General features: G+C 51.2%; 1 protein-coding gene across 4 annotated transcripts in view; it reads left to right on the forward strand.

Moving 5' to 3' along the window:
* Window positions 1–13,179, forward strand: part of nrg2a (neuregulin 2a) — an 89,948-nt gene extending 76,769 nt beyond the window's left edge. For 2 of the 4 annotated variants that reach the window (XM_048994923.1, XM_048994926.1), the window contains exons 6-11: window positions 3,048–3,071; window positions 6,890–6,992; window positions 7,677–7,800; window positions 8,581–8,708; window positions 10,020–10,244; window positions 11,406–13,179. In XM_048994923.1, the coding sequence (XP_048850880.1) occupies window positions 3,048–3,071; window positions 6,890–6,992; window positions 7,677–7,800; window positions 8,581–8,708; window positions 10,020–10,244; window positions 11,406–12,051 (1,250 nt within the window). In that variant the 3' untranslated portion in view covers window positions 12,052–13,179. The remainder of the gene's footprint in view (window positions 1–3,047; window positions 3,072–6,889; window positions 6,993–7,676; window positions 7,801–8,580; window positions 8,709–10,019; window positions 10,245–11,405) is intronic. The other 2 variants (XM_048994924.1, XM_048994925.1) reach the window with 1 other exon arrangement.
* Window positions 13,180–14,072: the final 893 nt, after the last annotated feature.

Raw genomic sequence — 14,072 nt, forward strand, 5'->3', positions numbered from 1 at the left:
ACTCCACCTGAGTCACACAGCCGACTCTGTGTGTGCGTGACAGTAAGAGCAGTGGTTAGCCTTAGCACTGCAAGATCAGTGGCCTTAGCACTGCAAGATCAGTGGCCTTAGCACTGCAAGATCAGTGTCAGACTGATTCTAGTCAAGACGGTGAGCAGATCTCTGCGAGGGGGGTGGGAGGAGGGAAAGGAGGCTTTATTGTAGCTTTATGACGTAACAAACTAAGCGTTGGGGGGTGGTGGGGGAGACTGACAGGGGCAACAGGGAGGGAAGTAAGGCATGCCAGAACTGTGCATGTGGTCTGGTCTGTTGGGGGCCAGACAGACTGTTTCATATAGTTGGAAGTTGACTGCAGGTGATTGGAGGGGCTTGTCACCTGGTACTGCCCCGCCCCAGGAAGTCAGGGAGCAAAAGTATGGGATGTTTGGCAGGGAGCTGGGAGTGAACAAAAATGTGGACCGTCTGGGGGTCGCCAAGAACCGGATCGGGAAACACTGTTATTGGACCTTCAGAGCTGTGTTCGCTTGGCAGGATCAGCAGACTCTTGGGAATGAGCCTTGAAGGCAGCACTTTTTCATTAAGCTGACGGCTGCGGTAACACCTTACATTAGGCAAACTAACTCTGTTGTCTAGTGTTCAATAAGAACCCCCCCCTCCACCTTTAGTGCCACCCAGCTGTAATAAAACTCAAAATGCTGTATAAGGTAACATTCCGGCCGCCGGCCACGAGCCGTAAGGGGCAGTGCTGTTTTACCCAGGAGCTCGGTAATTAGCCTGTGCGGCTCCCAGTGAGGATCCCGCCACGTCCGCTGCCCCAGGGAAGGGCGGACGCCGCCCTCCAAGGTCCCGGCGCTCACGCGCCACTGGCCAGCGTGTCGTACCTTTGTGGGGCTATTTCTGGCTGTGGAGAGTTTGTTCTCCCATGGCTTACACAGTCCTATAGCCGGCAGCAGCCGACTCCCTCGTAGCTGGAACGCGGGTGTTAAAGGTATTCATGGGGCCGTGCTCCACTTTAACGCCGTTCCTGCCCAACCTGGTCTCTAGTTCCCCCTCCCATTAGACCCATTTGCTCATAGACCCCCCACTCAGCCCAGATTGCACAGACCCTGTAGTCTGCTGCTCTCTTTATGCCCTAAGATTCCCCTCCCCCTCACCCAGGACGGCTTTGCCAGCAGTGTGTTGTCATGGAAACGACGGGGCCTGGCTGCGGAGGGTGCCGTCTCAGCCGGACGAGCTCAGGTCTTCCTGATGTCTTGAGCTGTGACTCCTTTAACTCCCAGAAGGCTGCCCCCCTCCCCTCCCCCCAGTGCCTTGGCAGCACAGAGTCGCGTGGCCTGTGTTGGCAGCGTTTTCCGCCATGCGGAGCACTGGGTCACGCCTCCCACTTCGAGTCAAGCCATGATGGCGGCCTCTCTGGCTAATTTAGCATTCTAGCGCTGCATCTTCTCTGCAATGCCTCTCAGAGATCCCCCAGCTTCGAACCTGCTGTGAGGAGGTGTCCCTCACATGGTGTGTCCAGGCACCTGGGAAGGAGCATCTCAGGCACAGGGAACTTCCCAGAAGGCAGACGATGCCCCGCTCTGTCGTTGCTAACGGCTTGGAGAAGTCAGATTGACTGCTTCCCCCTCGTGGCCTTTTTTTAGTCTGTGTGTCTCTTTAATGTTTGCAGCCGGACATCTAGTCAGCAGCCATGAATTATTCGCAGGCTTTTTACTAGATTCCTGCTCCTCCCTTTGAATTTCTGATGGTCTTTTTTTTGTGGGTGATGCACTTGGACATCGTTTTGGATGTGACCATCATGCAGGACATGAAACGGACCATGTGCTGGCACATGGAGAACTGGCCCAGTCCTTCGTATGACCTCTGCCAGCAGGGTTGGACCGAAGCGGTGCATTTGATGCCACACTTTACAGTCAGACTGCCGCTTTCGTTGCAGGCTGCATAGTTTCGAATTTATTATACAATTAGCGATTGGTATAAACCTTATTTCTTTGGACCGTGGGAGGATACCGGAGTACCTGGAAGCAACCTGGGGAGGAAATGGCACTCACACGCAGTGCCGGGGATGAGAATGGGATCCTCGGCCCTGGAGGTGTTAGGCAATATTGCTACCTACCGAGCCACCACACGGCCCAGCAAGATATATGTTATGCAATAGCTTTTAATTCCTAAAAGGATTTTAATATATTGTTTAATGCATAAATTTACTCGAGCGGGGATTAGTTAACACAAGCGGGAGTGTCTTTGCTGAATTATTGTCATGTGAAAGACAGAACAATTGCTCCCTGGCTGTTAAATTCAATATTCTGGCCACTTCAATGTTTTTTGTCATTTGTGCAGTTCTTTGAGTGCAGTCTCCTCATTCGCCACGGGCTCATGCTTATGAAATGTGAACGCGACAGGACGACAGTCTGGGAAAGGGCCGGACGTGGTGTAAACGTGGACCGCAGCGAAGCTGAAGTTATTAAATCGTGCGGCATGCGAAAGCCAAAGTGTAAAGGCTTGCGTGCAAACAGCTGGGCATTTAAAGCTCTCTGCCATAACGCATGAGAACAGAAGAGCTGTTTCTAAGGGCCCTGAAGAATTTGTAGGTACGGGGTCATTTGTAAAAGGTCCGGTACGGTTGTTTAAATCTCAACCAGCCTCATATGCAAGTACTTTCTGCACCAGGCCAATAGATAACTTCCATATTCGGCCGAAAAATGCATTTTTAATGGCAGCGATAAACATCTAAATGTATTGATAAACAGCCATGGCGTATAAAAATACGTTCCCCTACAGGACCACCTGTTAAAATAAATGTGTACTGGCCCTTTAAGACAGTGGATGTGGCAGTGGGTACTGTGCTCGTCTCGCCATGCATGCTCCAGTGCTTGCCCATCTCTGTCTTGCCTGTCCGGGGTGGGAGGCGGCGTCTGCACTGCGTGACGCCTCCTTCCTGACATCTCGGCCTGATCACATGATGCGCACCTGTTGTGTATGTTGGAAGATCTCTTTCTGAAACCTGTTTTTTCTTCCTTTTTTGTGTCAACTTTCTGCCTTGGCAGAGCATCTTGGGATTGAATTAATGGGTATGGATCAATCATTCATTTTAATTGCAGACTGAGGTAGATGTATATAGCCTCCCTAAGCCACGCACCCCCATTGCACTTGAGGTCCTGTGTCTAAAACAAGCTGCTGAGATCTGAGGGGTCGCAGCAAGCCGGCTGACCTGCGTCTGCTAGCGTAGCCCCTCACTGTAACCCGGCGTCACGCCGTCTTCCCGCCTCGCTCCTTCCCGCTTCACTTAGCGTATCTGGACAGGTGGGAGGGGCCGGTGGGATCGGTGAGAGAGAGCAGGCAGCGGCCAGATGCAGTCTCAGTACCCAGACGTTCCCTGGGCAGTGCAAAACTATTTACACTTAGACAGAAGCTAGCTGGTACCATGAAGCCGGAAGGGTTAGAGTGAGTGTGCCCCCCCCCCCCCCCCCCCGTCCCCAGGGCCCTGTAGGCTGCTCCTCCGTTCACCAATTATTCGTTTCTGCAGTTTCATCGTTTAAGTTGCATGTGTGCTGTCACGTTGCCTGTAAACAATTCAGTAGAATCCAGTAGTGACGCGAAAAACCTTTATAAAACCTTTATACTTGACTGCTTAAATTTAAAATAGCCAACTTGTTTGGTTATTAAATTTCTTTAAAGAGATCGTTTTATGTATCGTTATTAAGAATTTGATTGCATTATTTTACATGTTAAAAATGCATTAGATGTACAGTGTAGTGTAAGGTGAATGGGTGCTGCCCATGGAGAGTGTCCGCAGTGTGGTCCTGATGGGGCCCGGACCCCCCCCCCGCTCCCCCATTACTCCCTGACGCCAAGCATGCAGCTCGAGGCTTTACTGCTGACCTCCTCTGCTCCGCCTTCATCTATCCTCTGCATCCTTTGCTTCAGCCAGATCCCCCTCATTCTCTCCCTCCTCTCAATCTCTTGTTGTTGTAGCTTATCTGCACCTGCAGCATTTCTGCTCCAAAACACGCACTGATTTGGCTTTAAATTAAATTTGTGTGTTTGTGTGTGTGTGTGTGTGTATACACACACACACGCACACACACACATATATACACTGGCTTTGCTGACTTTATTAAACCTGTACATATCATGCCAACAAAAACAAATCGCACATCAGACCATTCCTCTGTCGTCTTGGTATTTTTGGTTGTTCCTGGATAACACGTAATGTGTGTGTTTGTGCGTGTGTGTGCGTCTCACCCTTGTAAAGTTCCTGTGATGCAGCCAAGGTCATGGCAAGGTCTCCTCCCAGAGGGGAGCTCTGGTGTCTCGGGACATGGCCGTAAAGTACATGACCTCCATTTGGCGACCTGGCCTTATGAACTTGATGATGTAACTGCCCCACCCCCCGTCCTCTGCTCCTGACCCTAAGCCACCTGCTTCCTGTACAGCTGGCCACAAACGGCACCATGAAAAACCAAAAGTTGTCCCTCCCGTTTGGGAGTGGTGCATCTTCTGCCCACAGGAACTTTCCCCACGGTGGCGTGGTGATGCAGCATTTAATTCCTCGTGTGTTGATCCCACAGTGCATGTGTGCTTTAATACCTGCCACACAAACACCCGCCCCTCCATTTTTTGTCACATTCAGGAACCAAAAGCATAGGCAGGCCATCCCAGCACAAGACAAGGCCTCCCAATGAGCTAGCTCCGCTAAAGCTGCTGTACTGGTGCTTCTTACATTGTTCCCTTGTTCCCACTGGATGCGGGATGAGGTCAGAGAACTAGAAAGAGATATCTGGGGAGGGGGGTGGTCAGGAAAGTTTCAAAGAGTTAGCTCACAGCTCTATAGTCAGCTCACGGGTGTATAGAGTCAGCTCACGTGTGTATAGAGTCAGCTTACGGGTCTGTACAGTCAGCTCATGGGTCTATACAGTCAGTTCATGGGTCTATACATTTAGCTCACAGGTATATAGAGTCAGCTCACGGGTGTATAGAGTCAGCTCACGTGTGTATAGAGTCAGCTTACGGGTCTGTACAGTCAGCTCATGGGTCTATACAGTCAGTTCATGGGTCTATACATTTAGCTCACAGGTATATAGAGTCAGCTCACGGGTGTATAGAGTCAGCTCACGGGTTTATAGATTCAGCTCATGGGTGTATAGAACCAGTTCACGGGTATATAGAGTCAGCTTACAGGTTTATAGCATCAGCTCACAGGTATACAGAGTCAGCTCACGGGTTTATAGAGTCAGCTCACGGGTATATAGTGTCAGCTCACGGGTGTATAGAGTCAGCTCATGGGTGTATAGTGTCTGCTCACGGGTATATAGAGTCAGTTCATGTGTCTATACATTTAGCTCACAGCTCTATAGAGTCAGCTCACGGGTGTATAGAGTCAGCTCACGGGTTTATAGAGTCAGCTCACGGGTGTATTGAGTCATCTCACAGGTTTATAGTCAGCTCGCGGGTGTATTGAGTCAGCTCACAGGTTTATAGAGTCAGTTCACGGGAATATAGAGTCAGCTCATGGGTCTATACAGTCAGTTCATGGGTCTATACATTTAGCTCACAGCTCTATAGAGTCAGCTGACGGGTATATAGGGTCAGCTCCTGGGTGTATAGAACCAGTTCACGGGTATATAGAGTCAGCTCATGGGTGTATAGAACCAGTTCAAGGGCAAATAGAGTCAGCTTACGGGTTTATAGCGTCAGCTCACAGGTATACAGAGTCAGCTCACGGGTTTATAGAGTCAGCTCGCGGGTGTATAGAGTCAGCTCGCGGGTGTATAGAGTCAGCTCGCGGGTGTATAGAGCAAGCTCACGGGTGTATAGTGTCTGCTCACGGGTATATAGAGTCAGCTCACGGGTGTATAGAGTTAGCTCACGGGTGTATAGTGTCAGCTCACGGGTGTATAGAGTTAGCTCGCGGGATTATAGAGTCAGCAAACGGGTTTATAGCATCAGCTCACAGGTATACAGAGTCAGCTCATGGGTTTATAGAGTCAGCTCATGGGTTTATAGAGTCAGCTCATGGGTGTATAGAGTCAGCTCATGGGTGTATAGAGTCAGCTCATGGGTGTATAGAGTCAGCTCACGGGTATATAGAGTGCAGTGGATCCCCCCTTACAAGACAGACACAGTGGCTCTCCTTAAGTTACATTGAAGGATTCCTCTCATTCCGCCCCGTCATGTTGGGACAGAATGTGTCGCCAAACTGACCTTTTAAACTCGAGATTTATTCCAGATTAACTTGGGCCTGTCAGGGGAGGGGGGCAGCTTTGTTCTAATTTGCAGGGCATGTTGTTGAGATGCATTATTTCTCACTGAAATGTGACGTTAGAACGTCGCTCACAGCAGCGGTCGCCTGACGTTATACCTGTGTTGTCTGTTGGCATTAGGGAGATAAGGGAACAGCAGGAAGGATGGCTATTAGCTGTATGGTTGCTTAGCCCCGCCCCCAAGCCTCTGGCCTCCTGATTGGTGCTGAGGTCCCATTAGATCTTCAGCCAGGTGCACAGAAACGTGTACACGGGGCTCATGAGGGGTCGCCTATTTCGGCCTGAAAAGGTCAGCCCCCAATTTCCGCCCGAAACGTGCTGTGGCCTGTGGCGCGGGATTCTGTGACAGCTGACACGTGGAGGTGTGGATGTAGCGCAGGTAGCGGAACCGGCTTCACGGCATCGGGGGTGGGGGCACACACAACAGCTCAGGAGTGCTATGGTGTGGGTGTCACGTAGAAGTCTGACAGAATGTGTATAGTCACACTTTTGGTAAGGGATGTTAAGGGGGGGGGGTCATAGTGTGATATGCGTCTGTGACAGACAGGGGGCAGTGTTTGGGGGGTGAGGGTTCGTCTTATGTGTGTGGGGACCAACGGCACCGTCTCGTGTTCCCGTTCCTGCAGAGGCAGAGGAGCTTTACCAGAAGAGGGTCCTGACAATCACAGGCATCTGTGTGGCTCTGCTGGTGGTGGGCATCGTGTGCGTGGTCGCCTACTGCAAAACCAAGTAAGTCCCCCCCCCCATTCAGGCCCTGCCCCAGCTACCATGACATGCTCGCTACCTCTGAATGTTTCCCCTCCGTGGAATCTGAGCCTTTGCCAAAGTTGGCATTCTGCTGTTCCCCCCCCCCCAAAATTATACCCCTTTTCACTGTTTGGCTTCCGCTCGGAAAGCCGGGGGCTGGCAAACCCTGAGCTCCGTGAGTCACCCGGCTCCCCGTTCCCTCGCTTCCCCCCGGGGAGCGTCCGCTTCCGGCTGTTGGAGGCAGAATGGCCAGGGAGAGTCAGAGCAGCAAGGGAGAGTCACAGCATAGAGGAAAAGTCGGAGTGCCCATAAGCTGTGGCCGCAAGCTTTCACCAAGCGACAAGCTAACGCTGGGATCAATGACTCCTCCTCCCCCACAATGCATCTCTTCCAATTCACATGTATCAGTGTATCAGGCCAGCATCTATTAAGGAGCGAGGCAGGAGAACAACCCGACAGAACCACTGCTTTAAAAATGCAGAGTGATGGCCTTGTGTAAGCAGAAGGACAGCCTGGCAGTAGAACTTCACTTTCATCAGCTCACGGTCACATTTCGGACACTAACTAAACTCCAGACACACGAGCGGCAAATGCAGAAAATAAAGCCGCATTTCAAAAACAGGACGTTATCCCTGTTTTTCTGTGTTTCCGGAATCTTCCCTGCAGGAGACAGAGGAAGAAAATGCACAACCACGTGCGTCAGAACATGTGCGCTGACCATCCTAACCGGAACCTGGCCAATGGACCCAACCACCCCGGACCGGGCCCTGAGGAGATCCCCATGGTAGATGTGAGTTGGAGGCCGGACGAGCTGCTTGCTAACATAACGTGGTGTGCGGTGTGTGGCCGAGTTAGAACCCCTTATCTGTGATCAGAAGGTCACTGGTTCAAATCCGTGGCTCAGTTGAGTGATTTTGCTGTTGGGTCCTTGAGCAAGGCTTTTAACCAAGGTCCAGTCCAAGGACTGACTGATTCTGCTTTTTCCATAATGTACACCACTTTTGATGAAAGCATCTGATAAATAAATAAAATGGAGGGAGGGGGCCAGTCATTTCAAGACAGTAGAGCGGGTCTTTAACACGCCCTGCTCAGAATAGCAGCCCCCCCCCCCCCCCCAGTTACAGACCTAATGCCAATCTAACGGTTGTATTTGCCCAGCAAGCTGGAGAAAGTCCAGTACTGTTAAACACACAGCTACAATTAGTCAATGGCTCTCAGTCAATGGCTGAATCTCATTAAAAGCTAGGAGGCCCGCTTCAGTGTCAGCTATCCACTCGTGGGCTCTAGTCTTCTGCAAGATGTTCTTTCTCATGCATTCTTGGTTTGTGATGGAAGCTCTTCATCCTCGCGGTGGCATTCTGTCTTTGTGGTTCGGTTTCTGTGTCGCCTGTTTCTCTGCGAGCTTCAGAAACTGCACAGACCCATATCACATTGACCTGCAGAAGTGCTCAGTCTACGAAGGCTTACATTTGCCCATTGCATGCGGTTAGGAGCCAGCGACACCCGCAATGCCTCCCTCTCGCCATGCTCCCTGTCCGGGCTTCCTGTTACGTAGCCTTCTCCGTTGCAGTACATCTCGAAGAACGCACCAGCCACCGAGCGAGTCATTCGGCACGGGGCAGAGGCGTCCTTCTCCGGCAGCCGAGCGTCTTCCAGATCCCACCACACGTCAAGCCCCGCCCACTCATCCACACACAGGTGAGGCTGCCGCCACTGTGCTCTCCCAGTACAAGGTTACCATGACGCCTCCGAAATTCACTGTACTGTAGGTGATTTCTCCACTTTCCCCCATTGCCGTAGCAATATGGCCATCACATGACCCCTCCAGAGAATTAGTCTTCTGGGCCAGTTACACGCACAGTCCACCGCCCCCCCCCAACATAGGACTGATTGAGCTGCAGATAATCCAACCCAGTCAAAACCGAGGACATGTCCAGGGGGGGTCGGAGCTTGGGCTGATTAAAGCAGTGTTTCTTAAACCGGTCTTTAGGGAACACCAGATATATCACATTTTGCTCCCACTGGAAAGGAGCAGGATCATGGACTGTCTGGCAGGGAGCTGGGAAGGGAGCAAACATGCGGCCCATCTGGGGGCGCCCGAGGACCGGGTTGAGAAACACTGGATTAAAGGATCAGCTTTTGCGATGATGGCAGTGATAAAGAACACCATCCTTCAGCAGAAATCCCTCACAAACTCAGCCAAATGCCTGATGGCTTTGGACAGGTTGCCTCCTTATACTCTGGTTCCTGGTTCCTCTGCCGAGAAACTGGCCAGTGTTTTTTTCCAGTGTGTTGGTCGCCACCTGGTGGCTGTAGATGTGCCTCACTTACTTTCTCCCTTATTTAGTTTCAAAAAAATAACTTTCACTGACACTGAGCTCACAAAAACATATTATATGTATTTACTTTTCCTCTTGGCTCCTTCTCACTTATGTCTTTCAGTTGAAGACATGAAGCAGCATTTATTTAGTCATGTTTAAGTTAAAGCCAGTGATCCGAAAAGTTAAAACACTGGCGTCATGCAAATAGAAACTTCCAATTGATGATTCATTCTTTCATAGTGCCCAGAATGCACTGCAGGCTATGATACAGATACCAGGGCGTATGTGTCCACACCGGACGCGGTCCTCCAGCTGAATCATACACGTCCGTGTCTATTACATACACAGACAGAGCACATACATGCACACACACACACACACACACACACACACACACACATTCACAGGTATTGCACCAATGTAGAGTGTTTCTGGTCGAGCATCCGAAAGAGTTACTTCTGTGCAGGAATCAGTGCTGTCCTGTTCTCTGGCTGCAGTGAAGTGTGCCTGTTCAGTTTATATGCTTTCCAGCTGTTCTCTGCCCCCCCCCCCCCCCCCCCACTGCATGGATGAGCATGTACCCCTGGGCCTGCGCTGCACTTTTGGAAGGTGGGAGCACTGGTGGCTCTGGGGGCATAAATGTGATGGCGCTCTGGCTTTCCCCCCGCCTCACCCTGCCCCCACGCAGACACGAGGATCGTACATGGAGCTTGGACAGGACAGAGAGCGCACTGTCGGACTCCCCCTCGGGCATGGCATCGTCCTCCGTGGGGACCAGTAAATGCAACAGTCCTGCGTGCATGGAGGCGCGGGCCAGGCGTGCGGCACACTGTGGCATTACTGAGCCCCACCACCCCGCCGCACGGTACAGGGACTCCTTCGACTCGCTGGGGGACTCTCCGCACAGCGACAGGTGGGATGTCCGCTATGGCACTCTGCACATTTTAGTGTACACGTTAAAACGCTCACTTCCATGGCGACCTCCCCCCGCGGGGACGGCCGTGACAGTTTGAAAGACTTAATGGCACATGTTTGGTTTTCTGAGGGACGAGTGGCAGTGCAGAGGCGGGATAGCACTGCAGAGGAGGTGCATCGGAGTACAGGCCAAGTATGAGATCAACATACTGGGAAGGAAAGTGTCAGAGCAAAGAGGCAGATTATTAGAGGCGGAGTGTGAGAGCAGAGGCAGATTATTAGAGGCAAAGTGTGAGAGCATAGGCAGATTATTAGAGGCAAAGTGTGAGAGCAGATGCAGATTATTAGAGGCAAAGTATGAGAGCAGAGGCAGATTATTCAGGCAAAGTGTGAGAGCAGAGGCAGATTATTAGAGGCGGAGTGTGAGAGCAGAGGCAGATTATTAGAGGCAAAGTATGAGAGCAGAGGCAGATTATTCAGGCAAAGTGTGAGAGCAGAGGCAGATTATTAGAGGCGGAGTGTGAGGGCAGAGGCAGATTATTAGAGGCAAAGTGTGAGAGCAGAGGCAGATTATTAGAGGCGGAGTGTGAGGGCAGAGGCAGATTATTAGAGGCAAAGTGTGAGAGCAGAGGCAGATTATTCAGGCAAAGTGTGAGAGCAGAGGCAGATTATTAGAGGCAAAGTGTGAGAGCAGATGCAGATTCTGAGAGGCAAAGTGTGAGAGCAGAGGCAGATTCTCGAAGTAGAGGCAGAATGATAAAGCAGAGGCAGATTATCAGAGCAAAGGCAGATTATTGTAGTAGAAGCAGTAGAGTTTAAATACAGTTCAGTGGGATGGCGGCACAGATTAAATCATCTTATTTTTGGTGTGCCATTGAACCTTTCAAGCTGCATGTTTCTAATGTGTATATTAAAATCTTCCCAGTGCCATAGTAAACGTGGGGGCAGAGGGAGTGGCCTGAAGTTGGTGTTGGTGGTGGGGGGTGGGCCTGCTTGTACCTCGGGAGACTTTGATGCAGTGCAGGCTGCGTTATATGGGCCGGACATGGGCTTTGCTTACACCCTTCCACGGTGCGAGGGAACGGGCCGACCGGACTCAGACGTCATTCTCCTGTATTTATCCATCTCTCCCCCCGCATAACCTCCCCCTCCCCCGCAGGTACGTGTCGGCGCTGACGACGCCGGCGCGCCTCTCTCCGGTGGACTTCCATTACTCACTGCCCCCACAGGTGCCTACCTTCCAGATCACCTCCCCCAACACCAGCCACGCCATGTCCCTCCCGCCGGCCGCCCACACCTCCTACCAGCCGGAGGACGACCAGCCGCTGCTCCGCCGCTACCAGGTGCCGCTGCACGACGTCCAGCGGCACGAGCTCTACAGACAGCAACGTCGCACCTACCTGGACGAGAGCACCGGCAGCCTGCCGTCCAGCCCGTACCGACTGGCGGACGACGACGAGTATGAGACCACGCAGGAGTACCTCTCCTCCCTGGAGAAACCAAAGAGAAGCGGATCCAACGGCAGACGCTGGCGGAGGTCCAGGCTCAATGGGCACGTGGCACAGCGAGGCGAGGCGGCGCGGGACTGCGGCTCGCGGAGCTGCCTGTCGGACAGCGAGTCCGAGGAGGAGGATGGGGAGAGCACGCCCTTCCTCAGTATGCAGAACATGAGCACGGAGCCCGCTACCATCTACAGGCCGGCCGAGGCACGGACTCATCAGCCTTCGGGCAGGCAGAGTTCGCGCGGGAACCTGCCGCCCAGACTGACGCTGTCCCGGTCCAAACAGGACGGCGCTCCCCAGTAGAACCGACCTACCGACGCAACAATACACTATAGACCTGCACCTATAAGAAATATTTTTATTTTATATAACAGACAGATATTCTAACAAATGAAATATTTATTTTCATTTTAGCAAATGTTGTCTACTAGCTAACAGCAAAGACTTTTTTTATAGGGAAAACTCTATTTATATGTACATTTTGATTTACAGCATAATGAAAAAGAGACGTGCCGATTTTTTCACAACTTAAAAAAGAAATAGAACAACATTGTGGTGCCTTTTGACGTATGCCGATGCCGGAGGTCCAGTTACGTTTTTTGTAGCCTTTCTTATACGGACTCCTCATTTTTATACACGTTTCTTTCTGTTCTCTTCTTCATTGTCCTTTCATTTTTTCAAGGTTTGTTTTTTTTGGGGGAAATCATCCCTTTTTTGAACTGTGACATCCTTGTCTCGTCATACGATGTAAGCCACTTCTGCCTAAGGTGTATGTTTACACGAATATGATTCGCTCGTTTGTTTGTCATTTCGTTTGTTCGTTTTTTTGTTCTCGTAACAGGAGGCTGGGGGCGCGGCGGCCTTCCAAATGCGGCGCCGCTCGCTTTTTGACTCGTCGCGGCGAACGGTTTCTGTAGAACCGTCGGTCTGGCAGGCAGTGGACACGGTATCACCTTAAGCGTTTCTGTAGAACCACACGTCCAGGAGGCAGTGGACATGGTACAGGCCCAGGTGTGTCTATAGAATTGCAAGTTTAGTGCAATGGGAACTGGACAAGGTATGACTTGAAGATTTTCATAGAATTGAAAGCCTGGTAGGCAGTGGACAAGCACCACCCAGAGGGTGTCTGTGGAACTGCAGGTCTGGTGGGCAGTGGACCAGTACTATGACTAGAGCTTCTGTAGATCCAGCAGGTAGTGGAAGTGCTGTCACTCTGAGGTTTTTCTGTAGATGGACAGATCCAGTGGGCAGAGGACATGGTACCATGCCAAGGCTCCCTGGGATTGAGGACAGGGTTTTAACATTATTTGCTGGCTGGCCTGGCCAACTTCCTCTTTCTTGTTCCGTGGGAGGGGTCACATGACCAAACACCCGAATCTGATAAAAAGGCAGCAGAGTCTGGTAGAAGCATCGGGCTGAGGGGCTAAAGGTCTGAGGAGCTCCAGGCTTGAGGGATCTGGGCTTGGACAGAACCCCCTCCACTCTCTCCTCCGCCCCAGTTACCTACCCCCCACACACACTGCCCACCTAACCATCACATCACTGCAGCTGCACCTACAAGCCGCGTGTCAGAGCTTCCGCCGCACTCCTGAAGGAATGGACCATGATTCTACATTCCCTGGACGAGCCCATTACTCAGCCAGCAGTCCTGTGTAGGGGGGGGGGGTGGGAGCCCCAGGGTGGAGGACCCCCCCCCCCCCCCACCCTGACAGAGAGAGAGAGAGAGAGAGAGAGAGAAACACACAGAAGAACATAGCTGTGAGTCTGTCAAAATGCCAAAATATGCAAACCTTGTATTTAGGTCTGTTTGATGACATCATTTTCTACAGAGTGTGACGACAATAGTCCATTGTGGCGAAGTAATGTCTGCAAGTGTGTTTGAAATTGTCCCCGGTTACCAGTCGTTGAGACAACCAAACTCCATGAATACTGGAACATTTATTATTATTATTATTATTATTATTATTATTATTATTATTATTATTATTATTATTATTATTATTGCGAGAGGCTGAGTTTTGATACATACTTGATACAATCTTCTTAAATGTGATTATGCAGACATGGATTGCCTTTTCTGCGTAAAGGAATACGTTTCGCATCTTCCAGCACCACCGACATTCACTCCCACAATCCCGCTATCTGGTTCAGCTGACGCGCGTCATCGTCGGTCGGTGATCGGCGTCAGTCGCTCATCTCAACAGCTGCTTCGTCCGTTCCACACTTATCAGTTGTTTTCAGTGGTTGTCAGTGAAAAAGCGTAGTGGTTTCAACTGGCTTACCGTGAATATCTATCTGTCTCCAAACAAAAGACAGGGATATAG

This window comes from Brienomyrus brachyistius, chromosome 24 (genome assembly GCF_023856365.1).
Source record: "Brienomyrus brachyistius isolate T26 chromosome 24, BBRACH_0.4, whole genome shotgun sequence".
NCBI classification, from domain to species: domain Eukaryota; kingdom Metazoa; phylum Chordata; class Actinopteri; order Osteoglossiformes; family Mormyridae; genus Brienomyrus; species Brienomyrus brachyistius.